This window comes from Scomber japonicus, chromosome 20, assembly GCF_027409825.1.
Source record: "Scomber japonicus isolate fScoJap1 chromosome 20, fScoJap1.pri, whole genome shotgun sequence".
Taxonomy (NCBI): domain Eukaryota; kingdom Metazoa; phylum Chordata; class Actinopteri; order Scombriformes; family Scombridae; genus Scomber; species Scomber japonicus.
The window spans coordinates 19,147,560-19,164,623 of NC_070597.1; the positions used below are offsets into that span (position 1 = coordinate 19,147,560).

Consider the following 17,064-nt stretch of genomic DNA (forward strand, 5'->3'; position numbering starts at 1 on the left):
ATAAAGTCACTTGTTAAGTATCCAGATTGAAAACATCATTGGAAATAAATTAATTAACAGGTCATAAACAATTAAACCATTCATTTATTAGTACAGAATTTATATTATATGTGGAATTAATGCAGTGAGAGACATACTGAATCTAATCTTCTTAACAGTCTGTCAGAATTTGAATACTGAAGACTTGTACTAGAAATGGAGAGAGGAAAGAAACTTCCTCTCAGTTTACCTCCATGGTCCCGTTCTTTGGTCACATCTTTGGTCTCTATTTAACCATAATGCCAGAACAAGCCAGTAGTCCCACACAAATTATTCCACAGTAAAGATTATTCAGTATTTCCCACAAATTAGATACACTTGACTAACCAATACATATAGAGAGGGAGAGAACATGGTACTTTTTCAATAACATGAACACAATGTAATTTACAGCAGCCACAAACTTCAATCACCTTTCTGGCGGTCTCGGCAAAAATGTTAAACATCATTGTATTTCATGAACGAGCTTTTGTCTTTTTCTTGCTATAACAAAACAAGTCAGTAGGTGGCAGAACAAAGCGGACCCTTTGACGTATCGCGGTATGTTGCTTGGGGACTTATTACTGGGACGTACCGACTTGTCGTCAACACCAACAGCTGAAGGTAATCAACACTTGTTATATTTTCTTTGCTTGCTAGTTGAAATTGTCATCAATACTACAACATAGCGAAATGTCGTAGTAGTCACGATGCGTTAGCTTGTCAAGTAGCATTAAACATAAACTGATTTCCACAGTTTAATAGAGCTAGGCTGCTTTGCTAGCGCTAGCTGCTACAAGTTGACTTTAGTGTCTATTATTTTCCACATCATGACAATAAAACCATCAAAGTTTCAGTTTTAAGTTGACATTTAACTACATTTAATGACATCTGACTAGAAAACTACAGCAGCTGACCGTCTCGTACTTTTCTACGCAGTGGCATACATGCCTTATCCCGAGCAGTGACAGCCAGCAGTCAAGCATGAATGTGAACCAGGGGACGGTGGGTAGCGACCCGGTCATCCTGGCCACGGCGGGGTATGACCACACTGTCCGCTTCTGGCAGGCCCACAGCGGGATCTGCACCAGGACAGTCCAGCACCAGGACTCTGTATCCTTTAGTTGGCCTAATTAACACCCAGCCGTGACATTTTAAAGTGAATTTATATGGTAATCAACTAATATGTGATAGTAGTTTTTTTTATAAAAACACAAGTATCTCAGTGGATACTTGTGTTAAAACTAAGTTTTATGTTGATGTAGAATCAAAAATCCCAATTAAATCAGCGTAGGTGCTGCCATATGCTGCTGAGACTTTCACTTTCTTAACATTTTCCTCCAGCAAGTGAATTCACTTGAGGTGACACCTGACAGGAGTATGATTGCAGCTGCAGGTAGGCGTTTCCCTCCTTCTTCCTCATATATAGGCCATTGTCATGTTATTTACAAAGCTGCATAACTGCATAATATCACAGTAAGTCCCCACTCTGCTTTTCAGGCTATCAACACATCCGCATGTACGATCTGAACTCCAACAACCCCAACCCGGTGATCAACTATGACGGCGTTAGCAAGAACATCACATCTGTGGGCTTCCATGAAGACGGACGCTGGATGTACACAGGAGGAGAGGATTGCATGGCTCGCATCTGGGACCTCAGGTACAGGACGGGAAGCTGACAATCTTTTAACACAGTTACTTTGTGTTTAATAGAGCAAAGTTGATCACACTGTTTCTCACAGGTCAAGAAATCTACAGTGTCAGAGGATCTTTCAGGTCAACGCTCCAATTAACTGTGTGTGCCTGCATCCCAACCAGGTGAGCCCTACATACATACATTACATAAATATTTAAAGAAACAGCCTCACTGTTGGCTGCTTATGTTGATTATAGCTGTAAGATGTCAGTAAACGTGCAGTGTTATATGTTTTCAGGCAGAACTGATAGTTGGAGACCAGAGTGGCGTGATTCATGTCTGGGATCTGAAGACCGACCACAATGAACAGCTGATTCCTGAGCCGGAAGTCTCCATCAACTCAGTTCATATTGACCCAGATGCCAGTTACATGGCAGCAGTCAACAGCTCGGTCAGTGCCAGGTCTTTAAAAACACACTTGGTATAGTTGCATTGGCCCTGTTATCTTCCCAGAACACTACATATGTAAAAATATAATGTCAACCAATTGCAGGAAACCTCAAATTGCAGCATTTTTTTATTGAAATAAGCAATTAGAAGTTCTTTAGAAAGCAGTGCAGACCAAAATTAAGTGAAAGCAAACCACAGACAATCAAATTAAATACCATTTATATCATTTATGTGTTGTGTAAACTTGATTCATTAATGGCATCTGTAGTTGAATCTCATCAATTGCATGCTTGTTTAAAGGAAATATTGTGGTAACTGCCTGATTAAATCGGTGTCCTTTGGTCCTTCTGTCCTCCTAACAGGGAAACTGCTACGTGTGGAACCTTGCTGCAGGCATCGGGGATGAAGTGACTCAGCTCATTCCTAAAACCAAGATCCCCGCACACAAACGCTACTCCCTCCGCTGCAAGTTTAGCCCTGATTCTACGTGAGTACCTTCCTCTGAAAGCTTGGTTTTCCTGCTCTGACGTTGGTGCCGAGGATATTGACTTTTTTGTGTTTGCCTTCATTTCCCAGTCTGTTGGCCACCTGCTCAGCAGATCAGACCTGTAAGATCTGGAGGACGTCCAATTTCTCCCTGATGACAGAGCTGAGCATCAAGAGCAACAATCCTGGAGAGACGTCTAGAGGCTGGATGTGGGACTGTGCCTTCTCTGGAGACTCCCAGTATATCGTCACAGGTTAGTGCATGATTAACACAGCATGCTCAGGCCTGTTATCATATTGCTATTGTGTAGTGAGATCCTTAATGGTCATTTTTAGAAGGAAGCAGGTAAAGGTTTGATAAACCTCATTGTGTGTATTCTCAAGGTGAACTAAAGGTTGCTGCTCTTATTTTTATCCATAGCCTCTTCAGACAACCTGGCTCGTCTGTGGTGTGTGGAGACCGGGGAGATCAAGAGGGAGTACAGCGGCCACCAGAAGGCTGTGGTGTGTCTGGCTTTCAATGACAGTGTGCTGGGCTGAAGTGGAGGACAGAGCAGAAGAGATGGGAGGTAACAGTCTGCGCAGAGTTGGGATAAGGACAGAAAAGCAATGGACTCAATTCCCAGATGGCACACATCTGTCTCATCAGTGGGAATTGTTTAACAGTTTCCTAGAAACTATCATCTTGAGAAAGTTGAGGCATTTGCTTGAACAGTACCGTGAATCTCTGTTGTGTACCAAGATGCCTACAGTGCTGTTTCCCGCCACATGCCTGTAAGTACTCGGCTTAACTTCATGGCCAAAATGTGAAGCAAAAATCCACTTTGTTACACCAATTTAAAGCAGTCATACAGGAAGACATCCATCCACAATGGAGCAGAAGTAGAGATTTCTGTACAACCAATATAGAAATTAGCTTTAAAAAAGTGGTAGTATTTATAAGTGACTCTTCGGTATTGAACTTCTTCACTCTGTGCACAAGAAGAGATACCTTTCAAGCTAAAAGTAAACCATATTTACTGCATCAAAAGGACCATATTATTCAATAAGCCTGATAAAGGTATTTGCCATAGAACTGACTGATATCTGGTGTGTGATATGTATAATTCATTTAATATTTTATATTCAAAGTGAAGTTGTAAGGTGTGTTCTTCTTAAACGATGTACAGAAAATGATTCCACAGTAAAAGACATGATTGAAACAAGTCCTCACTGTCCTCTAGTTTTGTCTCTCTCCTTTTTTTGAGTTTAATGAAGAAATAAGTTGTACCAACAGTCAGTTTGGACAGATCCAAACAATCACATTGCAAAAGGAACGGTTACACATAATCACACTGCAGCAGTAGGTTACAGGAAATACAATTAGAGGCACATACAAAAAAAGGGGGATCTTTCTTCCGTGATCTGTGAAGTGTGCCACCAGAGAGGGTATAAGACATGAAGAGAGTGACGACAGGGCTTTGGCAATAACCATGACAGCCTGTCTCCTCCTATCGCTTCTCTCTCTCTCTCTCTCTCTCAGAAGGATGGAAATGTACTGGAGGGGTTGGCTGCTTCACTGGTTTACTGGCAGCTGTATGGCACAAAGGAAACAGTCAAAGCTGGCTTTTGTTCTTTTTTTTTTGTTCTTTTTTTCACGTAGAGGGAGCTAAAAAGACAACTTTGTTTCCCTGATCTTTTGCTGGGAGGAGAGGAAGAGAATATTTTGTCACTCTGGCAGGTAGTAGAAACACACAGACACGCAGATGTTGCTGGGAAAGCAGATGTCGATGCAGAAGTAGACCAGTCTCTGTTTCCCCGGGCCTGAGAAACACAGAAACCGCTGTGACTCATCAAAAAACATGACAAAATACATGATAAGATCCAGATTTAGTGAACAACGAGCCGTCACACTTGACTATGAAGGTACAAAGCAAACATGCCACCGTAAACTCCGAATATTATGCCCTAGTTTTACAATTACCCAAATTTCATACTGAATAACTGGAGAAGAAATGAGTCTATCCCACATGACACAACTTTGATACACGAATAAAAAATGAGTAGATAACATTTTAGTTTTTCCTGCAATACAGTTTAAGCATACAAGTGAAGTCTAAAAAAGGTAGGTTGCCAGCAGCTCACACTGTTGAATGAGTAGAAGTGAGTAAGGTCTTTTCTGTCTGTCATCTACTGCGGCTGAGGAAAGGTCAGTGTACATCACAGATTAGGGTTAGGTTTCAGCCTGATGCGTCCCTTCGTTATGGAGCTGCCAGATGACTAATTTTAAAAAGTCCCTTTAGTACAGTCTCTGTGGGAGCTTCCAAATTATTCTCAACGTCTTCTTGCGTTAAATGTGACCCTGCAAGCATATTTAACAAGGTAATTTTATCTCAAGTGCCACGACACAAAGATTCAAGGTGTGCATTATCCTATTATTATCTGTACTATGAATCCTCTTATGTGTCATTCTGTTTTCTTTTGTTGTTTTTTTAACTCTATATGTGTTAGTCCATCTCTCAATACATTTTGATTCCCCCCAATTTCTGTGGCACTTTCAAAACTAGTCAAAAATATAGTTTATCATTTTTATTTAGTGTTCTTTCAACAAAGGCTTAAATAACATTCCACAAGCTGGATACTGTCAGAAAACATAAGTAATATTTCCAGCTGTGGATTAACATTTGGTTCTCTAGTGATAGTATATGTGGGGTTAACTCGTGGCACCAAACAGCCATGTCACCCACTGCAACAATTTGGCTCATTGTTTTTAATAGTTTTTGGACAATGATGTAGCTTTATGTAAAGGAATGGGCAATATTTGCTCAATCCATACATTCATGGTTGGTTTTGGACTTTTTGCAGCATTTGTTGAAGGTAAACAAAATGTCTGCATAGTGATGTTTATGTCAAAGCAGTCCTGACTCTAATACAGGTATGGCTGTTCTCACCCTCGGCCCTCCTGGTCCAGTGGACGCTCCTGTCTTGACACAGAGCCTGTAGAGGGTCCTCCAGGGTGGTTATGTCCACCTGACTGGCTGCCAGAACCCCCAGGAACTCTGTCTGCCTCTGCGTCTCATTCCCATACAGCTGGAACTGACTCTGCTGAGGAGAGTATCATAACAAGATGAAAAGTGTTGTCCTCTGTGGAAAACAACAGAAACAGCTGAGCTGCAATGTCATTTAATAAGTGTGAGAAATCATATTCAACTAGTGACAAGTGATGAGGTAATATGAATAGACTGAAGTCAAAGCAGGTGAGATAGGAAAGAAGAAAAGGAAGAAGAAGATTGCAGCTAAGGTGAAACCTAAACTGCTATTAGCCTGATATCTTTATTGATGAGGTCAATGAGGTTGCACATTTGTGCTCTCATTCATCACAAAGGCTGTGTGTAATTACGCCACTTACGCCTCTGATTGGCTCTGATAGTGAACCACTTAACGTACTGTTATGAGTGGGTCATGTAACAACCAGTTTTCCTTCTGCTGTAAAAGACCATTGTGCTACAGCATAGAGGGACAAACCCCCATCTACTCTCCATCTATAAGGGCCTATCCCACCTATCATAGATTAAATGACTGCAAGCTGAATACTGAGGAGCTTTATGAGACATGTGACACCACGAGACGGGATCACAAAAACTAAATTGCTGCTTTTAAAGTGTGGAAATGGTGTGTTGCGTAAAAAGATGAGAAACAGAACTCTGTGTGAGCTCATCTCTAAGCTCTAACATCACATCTCTGATCTCTATTTAACCATGACTATGGCCATTCAGCTGCTCATATTGTCAAAGCACAATTAAAATCAGACAAATATCAAATATGAGGGCCACACAGCTCAATTGGGAACCTCAAGTGTCTGTAAGAGCATCTATATCAGTGATCCACTTGTGACCAAGCACATACACACGGGTCCCTCCCTGACTAACCAATGGATCAGGTTGTATTTTAATCCAACAGAGGAGTCTTAAAAGCTAAAAAGCTCTCACACAGACTGGCTATTGTGCCCCGGTCCAGGGCTCAGTCTCGCTACCGTAGCCTCCTGTAAGAGGATCCTGGGCATGTAGAGGGGGCTGGAGGGATCAGATGTGCTGAGGAATTCAGCCATGCAGGCGAGAGGGGGCAGACTATGAGGCTCTTTAAGGCCCTGTGCGCTTCATTTCTCCTGGGGTGAAACCTATGAAACCCAGCAGGTCTTGGCTCAGTGGCGCATTGCTTTTGGGTTTTAAAGTCACAATCAGAAATCACCTATCGCTAATGCCAGTTCACACATTAGAGAGGCTACGATTAATGAAACGGCTGGCAGGAGTTAAAAGGGCAAACCCCAGCTTTACTCTTTCTTAATTTGCCCAAGGAGTGTTAAGTAGTTGTGCTTTGTATTCTCATATATCTTGAAGGCAGCGAGGGGAATCCCTATTATCTAACACCACTGCTCAGTTCTCATGTGTGAAAATGTCACCGGCCGTTACCTCGTGTATTGACTCGCGCAGGAGGGAGTGCACGTTCTTATAGTCGGACGTTTCCATGTTTCGCAGGAAGCAGCTGTCCTGGTCAGTAGGTTTGTAGCATATCAAGCCCTGTTACAACACAACAGAAGAACCACATCATCACATGCACTCCTTTTATTTTAAACATTACATCAATCATGCTTGTTAGTGAACACAGCCAAGAGAGTAGAAGAAAGGCATAAAATCTACATACATACATGTTTGATATCAAAAAGCACAGTGGACGTTTGGTTTGCCGGGGAGGTCACAGAAAAGGTCACCAGGTCGTTCTGCCGATCCACGACTGCCGACTGATTGACGAGAGCTCCCGTCTGATCTAGAGCTGTGATTCGGACAATCTGTAAAGACTAAAGAAGCGGTGATTAGAGTTAAGATCAGCAAATCAATCAAAGATCAATCAGTGGGACGATGGATGGAGAGGTTGAGGGGTTCTGGTGTGTCATACCCGAGTTTGGGGTTGGGATAACCCGAAGTGCCCCGTCAGACCAAGGGCAATGATAACCAGGAGCAGACAGGCTGAGAGGCTGACCCAGAAGGCCTTGTGTGGGAAGCGGGGGGATGCGGCAGGGCCCCCATCCTGATGAAGATACCACACAGTACTTGACATGTCAGTATAGATGTATACATTTAACTATAGCAGGTTGGGAAAGTAGTACCACCTGAATTTGTGGTCAGTTTTGATTAGCTGTACTTTAAGCTGTTATAGGGTATAGCTAATGTCTCTGAGGTGGCTGGATTTACCAAAACATCTTCCTAACCCTAACCCGTTGACCCCGTTTTCCTACTCAAATGCAAACCTACTATCATCTACTTAAAGACACCTGCTTACCGTGCACTGTGCTTCCTCCAAATGGTCTTCCGAATGTTTCCAACACCTCACCATCCTGTGTCCCTTGACAGGTCCTCACTCGGTCTGCTCCCTTCTCGTAGCTATCGGCATGGAGCTGTGGTCATGACCAGCACTGACTGAACACCAGTACACCTGTCCAGCTTCTCTTTGTCCCCACAGACCTCCCCCTTCCTCTTCTTCCTCCTCCTCCTCCTCCTTTGGTCTCCTTGTTCCACTTTCAAAAACAGTCACACAAATCTCATTTCATACTTGCCAAAGTCAATTTTTCAAGTTTTGTCTTCCTGCAATTTTCTTCTCGTTTTATGTCTCCTTTGCTTAAGATGACAGCCGCCCCTCTTACATTATCTATCTTTCCTTTGGCCCACTACTCACTCAGTGTCTCACACACACATACACACACACAAGCAATTGGCTGCCTATCCCAGCCGGAACAATGGACAAAGGGGGTGAGGCAGGCGCAGCTTGGAAAGCCTCTCTCATCAGGTGAGAGGTGATAAGCAGCTCTGACTGCTGCTGCATCCAGCTGATGATAGCCCAAGGTGACTTTAAACACAAGACTTGGAAGGAAGGTTGCTGCGTTCACTTTAAACTTAAAACCACAGAGAGCAGAGGTTGATTTGGTGAAGATCATTTATGTTTTATTATAATTTGATCATCGCTTTCAGTGTTTCTCGGAACAGGAAGGCTTACTGCTCCTTAGAACAAGTCAGGAGAAGTGGATGGTACAAGGACGATTGCATTCACTTTAAAACATGATTTTGTCATTCTGGATATCATTGCACTATCCCACGAAAAACACATAAAGCTTATAGGATAAATGAATCATTCATCATTCATCATAAAACAACAGTCAGGTGCCTAATGAACAGGTTTATCTTGCTGTAATCATTCCTCCAGTTCATGCTGACCATTAAAAGATCCTTTCATTATGTGTTTACATTATAAGTGATGGAGAACAAAATCCACATCCCTTAATACCTTAATATTTTTATCTTCTTGTTCCTTCAGTTGGATGTGCAGAGTGAAATTCTAGAAGGCTGTTTTCATATGTGTCTGCTGAAAGTGGAACATTTCTCAGTGCCTATTAAAAATGTGATAGTTAGAGCTTGGCCTATGAGCATGATTTGTGACATCACTATTGTAATAATTTGGTGCCAATCCTGGTCCAACTTACACATAACTTTAAAACTTCCATCTGACGTTTGTTTTAAGATAAACTTGAAAAATCAGTCAGATCAGTTCAGTGCATTGTAGCTCTATTCCCTGCCTGTTATTTATTTAACATATTTCGAAACAGATGTGTTAACTTCAACGCACAGAGACGTTACCAAACTGTTGACACTGTGTGTGTGTGTGCGTGCGTGTGTGTGTGTGTGTGTGCGTGTGTGCTCACTTCCCTCCTTGAATTTGACGTTTAATTGCTTAAGGAGAGATTACATCACAGACAGGATACACTCACTTCTCTCATTAACCAAAAAAAAGGTTGTTCTGGTAACACTTAAAATATACAGTACTTAAACAACACTGGAAATTATTGTTCTTACATACTTTATAACCAATCATTTTGTTGAAAATAGTTCTTTATAATATATTAATAATAAGAATTCAGTAAAAGATAACAGTGATGTTAAAACCTGGATAATGTCTTTGTCTCCTCTGTCACACAGCAGCTTGTGTGACTTTGTTATAGACATGACTTTTATTGTATCAATCTTTATCCTCTCTTTTAGAAGATAATGGACCCTGGCATGTGACAGACAAGCCAAACTCCTCAGGTTTACAGCAGCTAAGCTATAACGTAGCTACACTGACAGACCGACAGTCTCATCCCTGCAGAGCTGGAAGGAGGTCCGCGATGCTCTCAACGTAGTAATCCGGCACCATCCCCTGCCTCTCCACACAGCCGCTCTTCTGATGGGCGTCAGCGTCCGCCACGGTGCTGACTCCTGTGAGGGTCAGGAGCGTCTTCAGGCCGCAGTTGGAGCCCAGCTTGATGTCCGTGTCGAGACGATCTCCCACCATCAGGCAACGCTCGCGTTCAATGCCGAACTGGGAGGCCACGCAGTCAAACATGTAGTTGTTGGGTTTGCCTACTGTGTGGGCCTGGCGCTGGGCCGCTGTCTCCACCGCCTTCAGCAGGCAGCCCGTACCTGGGAGGAGGAGAGAGGGTCATAAGATGAGGTGATCATAAGCATGATTCACTTTTATCTCATTTCCTGTGACTGTTTTGATAAGCTTTTTAAAGAAACTGAGATCAAATCAGAGTTCCTGACTTAGTGGAAAATCCTTAGAGGTTTGTAAATTTTGGTCTGGTGTCCTTTTTCTCTAGATCAAAATATCTGCACCATCAAACCAAGTCTATCTAGGCCTCAATGATTCTTGATAATCTGTGGATGAAGTATTTTGTTTCTACACTTAAAATTACAATGACATTTTAGTTTTGAGATAATATTTGCCATGTACTGGTTGTTTCAGACGATAGGAGCTTGTAGGCTTTTTGGAAAATATCCCATGCCTGCTAGCATATATTTTTAGCATTCAATATTCATTCCGGCACTTTTCACTACTTTGCACTTTTTTCACCTGTTTATAGACATTCCTTGTATATCATTCTGAAGATTATTGTATTGTGTGAGTACACTGAGAGCCAAAGTCAAATCCTTTCTATGTGTAAATATACTTAGTCAATAATGATGATTGTGATTATGTCACTTTAAAAAAAATATGCTTTACTTTCAAGACATCAGCTATCCATTAAGTAGACTTAGTAGGATTCTAAGTATGCCAACTAAAGCACAACAGTATTCTAAGCATTATATCATTTCATTTAAGTATATTTTAAAGACTAGAACCTGCGCCTATGTTTAAAGTGTATTATATATTTGTACGGACACAGCAACATTACCCTAAAGTCAAAAGTGAGGTTTTGAGTTTCACCCAACAAAACATGAAAGTTGAGTGAGTGTGAAGAAGCTCCACTTCAGTCTGGTCAGCAATGTGTTAATCAGCCATGTCTCAACAGTTACCCTATAGTTCTCGCGAGATGTATACGCCTTGTGTCTTTAATGTCCGCCTTGTACAAAATACTTACTAATGTTTTTATGATGTGACAAAGCTGTAGTTAAGGTGTGGTTAGGTTTAGGCAGGGAAATGGGATTTGGCCAGGGTGAGGGAAAGATAATAACTGAGATTAAAACGATCACTCTCGCGAGATCTTCCCTGGGTTTGGGTTTGATTCTTTTTACAGTCTATGGTTTGATTACAATCTAGACACCACCGTTAATCAGCTTTACAGGTTGCAGTGGTGTCCAGTTCTGCCTAAAACTTACCTGGGACGGCCTTGCCCCCCTCCAGAGGCAGCCTGGTGTCCGTGTTGGTGCCCACAAACAGGCAGTCTGGCTGGGTCAGATACTGCAGGGCTCTGTTCAGCTTCATGTAACTGAAATGTTCATCAAAGCCGACCAACACCGCTTTCACCTCGGGGTCCAGAGGCACGTTGGCCCAGTCGATCTGCTTCCCGGTGATGAGGTCAGGTCCCACCCCTGTCTGCTGTATACCCACCGCCTCCAGCTCCTGCTTCAGCGCGTTGCCCCCGATCAGGTACACTTTGCCCTGCAGCTTGCAGACCGTCTTCAGGTACACGGCGGAGCAGTACGCCGTCCCGAACACCTCATCTTCCGTCACGTCGAACCCCAACGTGGTCATTTTATCAGCGTACATCTTCCTCGTCTTGGTGCTGTTGTTGGTGACGAAGAACACTTTCTTGCCCTTTTCCTTGAGTAGGTTTATGACTTGCGATGCTCCTGGGATGGCCTGATCCCCCCGCCAGATGACCCCATCGCAGTCAAATAGGATGCTGTCCACAGAGTCCAGCAGCTGTTTCACCAGCGGCCCGCTCAGCCGTGTACATTTAGACCCAGACATCGTCCCCGGTTCAAATCTAAGCACCTCTTATCACGCAGCCGCCGTCACTTCACGTTGCTTTTCCCTGCCGAGCCGATCACCAGCGTTAGGACGGTCATACAGCGGAGCAGTGCCACAGCTAGAGACGCTAAAGTAAAACCCGGTTTAGTTTAATTTAGAGCAGCGTTGAAATGAATCGCGGACGGAAAGAAAACCTGACCTTCCAGTGAAGTGTTGCAATCAGTTCAGCAGTTACTTCCGCACCGGCTTAAAGGGACAGCCACACACAAATAAGTCCGGCCCACTTGCGTACAGTGTGTACTTATCTGTTCAATCTGTTTGGTTAATTTCTTACTATTACAACTCCCAGGGCTTGTAAAGGAGCGTTCCACGTTTTTCTAGTTGTCTGAACGTGATTCTTTCGGTTCATACTGCCTAGAGAAGATCCCCTTCAAATGTGCTTCAGTGATGGGAGTCAAAAGCCAGTGTCAACATTTGCATTCATTTTTTGCAAGATGCATTTAAAAGGCATATCCAAAACTTAAATAAGATAAGCAGCCTGAGTTCAGCATATCAAGTGGATGTCTGCTGCATTTACAGTCTTTTTAGAATAAAGTTCCTTGGACAGTGTTTCCCTGTTGAGCTACAGTAGAAGTATAGTAACAAAAAAAAGGAGCTTTGGAGGAAAAAAAAGACTAACATTGTAAGAAATCTATTTGATTTTACTCGCTTGGACAGTTGAAGCTTCATGTTAGATTTAGACACTTTTAAATACAATTTGACGCGTAAGGACACTTGTGGGATTGGCCCCATTGTAAGAGCATTTTGAAGGGATCTTTCTAATGGCCAGTAAGAATAGGAGGAATGATAACATCAAGACCCTTTTCAATGTTCACTTGATTTGGGCACTTAACTATTGCTTTAAAGACAAAAAAGGCAAGTCTTCAAAACCTACAGTAATAGATTTTTTTAAATACTTACCTAATAGGAAAAGACAGTAGTGCCTCAAGTACAACATAATCAAAAGCTTATGCCATGATGTATTGGATTATATTGTTATACGTCAGTGTGTTTGCTGCAGCCTTGGAAGTATACATAGATAAAAGGGTACTGAATACAATGTTTAACCTTGCAGCTAGAACATTTGACAAAAAGCCTTTTTTTTTTTAATCAACAGACCATTCAAACTCATGGCAATGAATGAGAGATAGCCACAAGAGCTCATTAAGAAATTAATGACATAAACTTTATTTTCCCTGTAGTGGTAGCAGTAGATCTCATGTACAGTAAATCCAAGGGTAACGTAGAGTTAATGCAGCATAATAACACAGAAGGCAGTAGTCTCTTTCAGTTGTCTTTTTTCCTGACAGGTTGCAAAGGGGAGAAAATCTCACCCAGGTTTCGGAGTAGCCCCCTGCTGTAGTAGTATCTTTTAGAGTGATCTGGCACTGTGCTACAGAGATTGTCTGATGTTGAAGTTGGGTGGCAGTGCTGACAAACATAACCTCGACTTTTGTACCACTCGTTGGAGGTCTGGTTGACAAGAGCCAGGTAGGAATGGAACAGGGCGTAGCCCGCCAGCAGGAAGAAGACAAAGACCAGAAAGCCCAACATGAAGACGATTCGGGGGAAGGTGAGGAACAGATGCTGGAGGGACAGAGAGAAAAACATTTTAATATGAGATATCTAATAGTGAAAAAAACATGGCAAACATTAGATAGGCTTCAAAATACTTAGAGCCTTTTACTTGATTAAAATAACTTCAGCTACGTTTAGATTCATGTACAGTATGTCAGTGGTGTTTAGTCTCACCTGTACAACAAACAGAGGTCCTGCTGCTTGCTGCTGGCCATATTCATCTATATAACTGGCCCTCAGAAGCCCTGACCGCAGTACAGCATGAAGCAGCATGTCTGCTGTCAGCAAGGCAATGTCTTCTGCCATGGCACACACACTGAAGAGGTAAAGCAGGAAGTAACGTGTGTTCTGAGCACCGATACAGTTGTTCACCCAGACACAGTGGTGATCAAAACGCTGAACACACCTGTTGCAGACCCCTGAAATACAAAGTGTTGATACAGTGAGCACAATTGCAAGGAAAATTGATTTTTCTTTTGACCTTTGAGCACAAAAATTGTATAACTACATCAATACTGTCTGTTGAAACAAAGAGGGAACAGAATAGCTGCAGCACATACTGCAGTGTTTGGAGCGAGCTGGTTTGGCAAGCTGGCAGGTTGGACAGGAGACTCCCGGGTGAAACAGCCTCCTGTCATACGGATAGATTTGCAGCTGGCCGGCGACTTTCTTCTTTGTCACTGTGCCTGCCAGAGGGTGAGTTGAGAAGAGTGGGTTAAGGAAAAATACAGCACTGTGTAATAACACAAAGCACATATTAGTGCAAGATTTTCAGATATTTTAATAAAGTATCACATTTTCTCTGCTTATTATTGTGAAACACATCTGAAATTAACTACAGTACTACAATTTTTGAGGATTGATGCAACTGCTTTTCCGCAAACCCACAAAATTAATTACAGCTTATGCCCAGTATAAAAGCAGTATAAAACTAAATTGGATGAATCTTGCATGATACGTATCTAGAAATGTGCAGCCAATGCAACAGTAGTAAGCATATAAACAGAAGAAAAAAACACTAAATTTAAATAAGAGTTTGGAGGCGAAATGAGCACAGTAGCTGCATCTGGTATTCCCTATATCTCAAACTGAGCTGTGCCAGGATGCATTTCCCCTTTCTTTCTCATGCAATATGTTCTACCATATACCATATGCCACCTGTAATATAAACTTCACCTGGATCTCTCTTGATGCAGAGGTAGAAGAAAACAGACTTTATAGCCAACAGGATGTAAGGCACAGACAGGCTGGTCAGAGTAGTGTCCATATCCCTGCAGAAGCCAAACACCTCATATGTGAACTCTGCATAGACGGCACCCTCCAGCAGGATATGCAGATAGATGAACATGTTGTTCCTGCAAATGACAAACACTTGAGGTAAATACACAACACATTATCTGAGGCTAAAATGATGAAAACAGATTTATTTCTGTGGGCATTAAACTTAACCCCCCCACCCACTCTAAAATGTATTTTACTTCTGTTTCTACAGTTGCATGACTGAGTTTCATTGTACAGAATGATGTGCAGACAGGTGCCACAAGGATGGGGATGAGGGAGTACATGTCATTTTAAGGATTTTAACAAGATAATTATACATTATCCCTAGAAAAAACATTAAATACAGAGCATTATTGTGTCTTAATGCATGTGTGGAGGGGGTCTCTTACTACGAACCTCTGATGAAACAACCTGTGTAAGGTCCACTGTGAAAGCTTTTGGAGCCATTTGGGCGTAAATGGTGAAACTACCTGTGAAGGAAATTGTATTGTGAGAAATTTAGCGAAACAGCGCCACTAAGTGTCAATTTGAAGAAGTGTGGTTGTCTTTTCTTACCTTTACTAGAAAGTTGAAGATGACAGTAAAAGGGGTTTTCTGCTGACCGGAGTATTTGCAGACGAGGGCGATACATGTCAGCACCACCACGACGTAGATAGCAAACAGAGTGAGGAACTCCATGTCTCATCTGGGAGCTTCACAAAAACCAAACAACAGGTGTTTAAGGAGCAAACTCAACAAAAAGCTCTGGTTTTGTAATTGCCAAGTTTTCAATAATTGTGTCTCAACGTCGTGAACACTTCTGCACCCCCCAAAAAACGTAGACGTGATTGAAAATGAGTCACGATAAACAAGTTTACGTTAGCACGCTAGGTGAGCACCCAACGTTAGCAAACCTCACCGACTCTCCCATTCAAAGCTATTTACTTTCTCTTTCATTTCTCCTAACCCTTACCTCCTAGTCGAGGTCACACATAGCTGACTTTTAGTGTTTTATGTCTCATGTCAGCATAGTTGTTTTGAGTGGTTTGGTTGCTAGAGCCGTGGCTATCAGCTCCCCTGTAGGTCCATGCCCATATTCTGTAAACAGTGCTACTTCCTTAGCATCGCCGTGGCTAACTTCAAAGCTAACAGTTTGTGGGTTGGGTCAATTCTTATCTGCAGAGGCAGACACTGCTGCTTTGTTATGAGAGGAAAAGGGTTTCTTTCAAAAAGTATGTGGACAAAATAATATTAATTTGACTTATAATGTGTAAGTTAACTGTTTTTAAAAGCTATACATTACTGAGCAAGTCAGGCCATTTTGAAATATCTTGTTTTTATCTTTATTTCCTTCTGACTTTCTTATTCATCCACAGGGTCATCCCATTTTACTTAAACATGACTTCAGTTTTCCAGACTCCTACATGTTTAAAAAGTTAAAGTCTGTCTTTCTTCCTGAATGAAAAAGGAGTTCTGATGCATTTAGTCTTTCTCTTGGATTCAGCAGGTCAATTTATTTCATGCAAAGAGCCAATTCCTGCCTCCAAATTATAACTAAAATGACACCACATATATGATGACTGAATAACTCAGAGTTACTTAGTTGTTTTTTTCCCCTCTGTCACTGACATCCACTGCTCCACGCAATGCAAAAAGGCATCACAAGACACCTGTTGGATCTGGTTGCTGACTTGAAACGACACTCATGTTACAGTTCACAGTGTTGGAAAGGAAAGCGTTACTCAGGAGCTCCGCATGCATGTCTATGGATGCTGTTTAAAAAGGTACGAGGTGTGTGGTTGTGCTGAATCCTTTGTGGGTTATGATGGTGTTTTGGTCATTTTAAATGTTTCTCGTGTTACAGAGGTTATCGGTCGTAGAAACATGTTTGAGCCAAGAACTGTTTCTAAGTCATTTTCACTCTATGTACTCATACAGAGGTGATTTAGTTCCAATTTTGCAATCATAAAGATATCTAATATAATGTGTCATGTAGACATACTCAAATATACAGTACAATACAATACAGTACAGTACAGTATATACAGTACAATACAATACAACTATGCTAATTAGGCAAAAAGACTTGTTTGATTTATCACTCATTTGCCTGTGAAATGTCATTTTTCTGTCTGTCTTCTTGTTACAAACAAGTAACCATCTTTACTGTTGTGTAAGTGGACTGTGTGTGTGTGTGTGTGTGTGTGTGTGTGTGTGTGTGTGTGTGTAGAGATGCAGCCATTTGTGTTGAATTATTCAGTTGGTACTAGATTGGCTGTTCCTTATTGTGTGCTTTGCCATGAATGAAGGTTCACACTCCAGTAGGCACACCT

General features: G+C 41.9%; 4 protein-coding genes across 4 annotated transcripts; 1 reads left to right on the top strand and 3 right to left on the bottom strand.

Moving 5' to 3' along the window:
• The first annotated feature begins 617 nt into the window (after positions 1-617).
• mlst8 (MTOR associated protein, LST8 homolog (S. cerevisiae)) lies at positions 618-3,793 on the top strand. Its single transcript, XM_053341239.1, has 9 exons — positions 618-642; positions 958-1,131; positions 1,363-1,414; positions 1,519-1,681; positions 1,764-1,839; positions 1,956-2,108; positions 2,470-2,594; positions 2,684-2,847; positions 3,015-3,793. Exons 2-9 carry the CDS (start codon positions 1,003-1,005, stop codon positions 3,131-3,133), a joined length of 981 nt encoding a protein of 326 aa, XP_053197214.1. The 5' UTR covers positions 618-642; positions 958-1,002; the 3' UTR covers positions 3,134-3,793.
• Positions 3,794-4,301: 508 nt separating this feature from the next.
• bricd5 (BRICHOS domain containing 5) lies at positions 4,302-7,963 on the bottom strand. The gene is made up of 6 exons (XM_053341749.1): positions 7,910-7,963; positions 7,526-7,657; positions 7,278-7,427; positions 7,042-7,149; positions 5,524-5,677; positions 4,302-4,396 (listed from the first exon to the last, which is right to left on the bottom strand). Exons 1-6 carry the CDS (start codon positions 7,961-7,963, stop codon positions 4,302-4,304), a joined length of 693 nt encoding a protein of 230 aa, XP_053197724.1.
• A 585-nt stretch (positions 7,964-8,548) lies between these two features.
• On the bottom strand, positions 8,549-12,052 carry pgp (phosphoglycolate phosphatase). The gene is made up of 2 exons (XM_053340762.1): positions 11,260-12,052; positions 8,549-10,080 (listed from the first exon to the last, which is right to left on the bottom strand). The coding sequence occupies exons 1-2, from the start codon at positions 11,852-11,854 to the stop codon at positions 9,755-9,757; spliced, it is 921 nt and encodes a 306-aa protein (XP_053196737.1). The 5' UTR covers positions 11,855-12,052; the 3' UTR covers positions 8,549-9,754.
• Positions 12,053-13,064: 1,012 nt separating this feature from the next.
• Positions 13,065-15,825, bottom strand: zdhhc4 (zinc finger DHHC-type palmitoyltransferase 4). The gene is made up of 7 exons (XM_053340761.1): positions 15,705-15,825; positions 15,308-15,444; positions 15,149-15,222; positions 14,648-14,826; positions 14,032-14,157; positions 13,646-13,890; positions 13,065-13,480 (listed from the first exon to the last, which is right to left on the bottom strand). The coding sequence occupies exons 2-7, from the start codon at positions 15,428-15,430 to the stop codon at positions 13,181-13,183; spliced, it is 1,047 nt and encodes a 348-aa protein (XP_053196736.1). The 5' UTR covers positions 15,431-15,444; positions 15,705-15,825; the 3' UTR covers positions 13,065-13,180.
• Between the last annotated feature and the right edge of the window lie 1,239 nt (positions 15,826-17,064).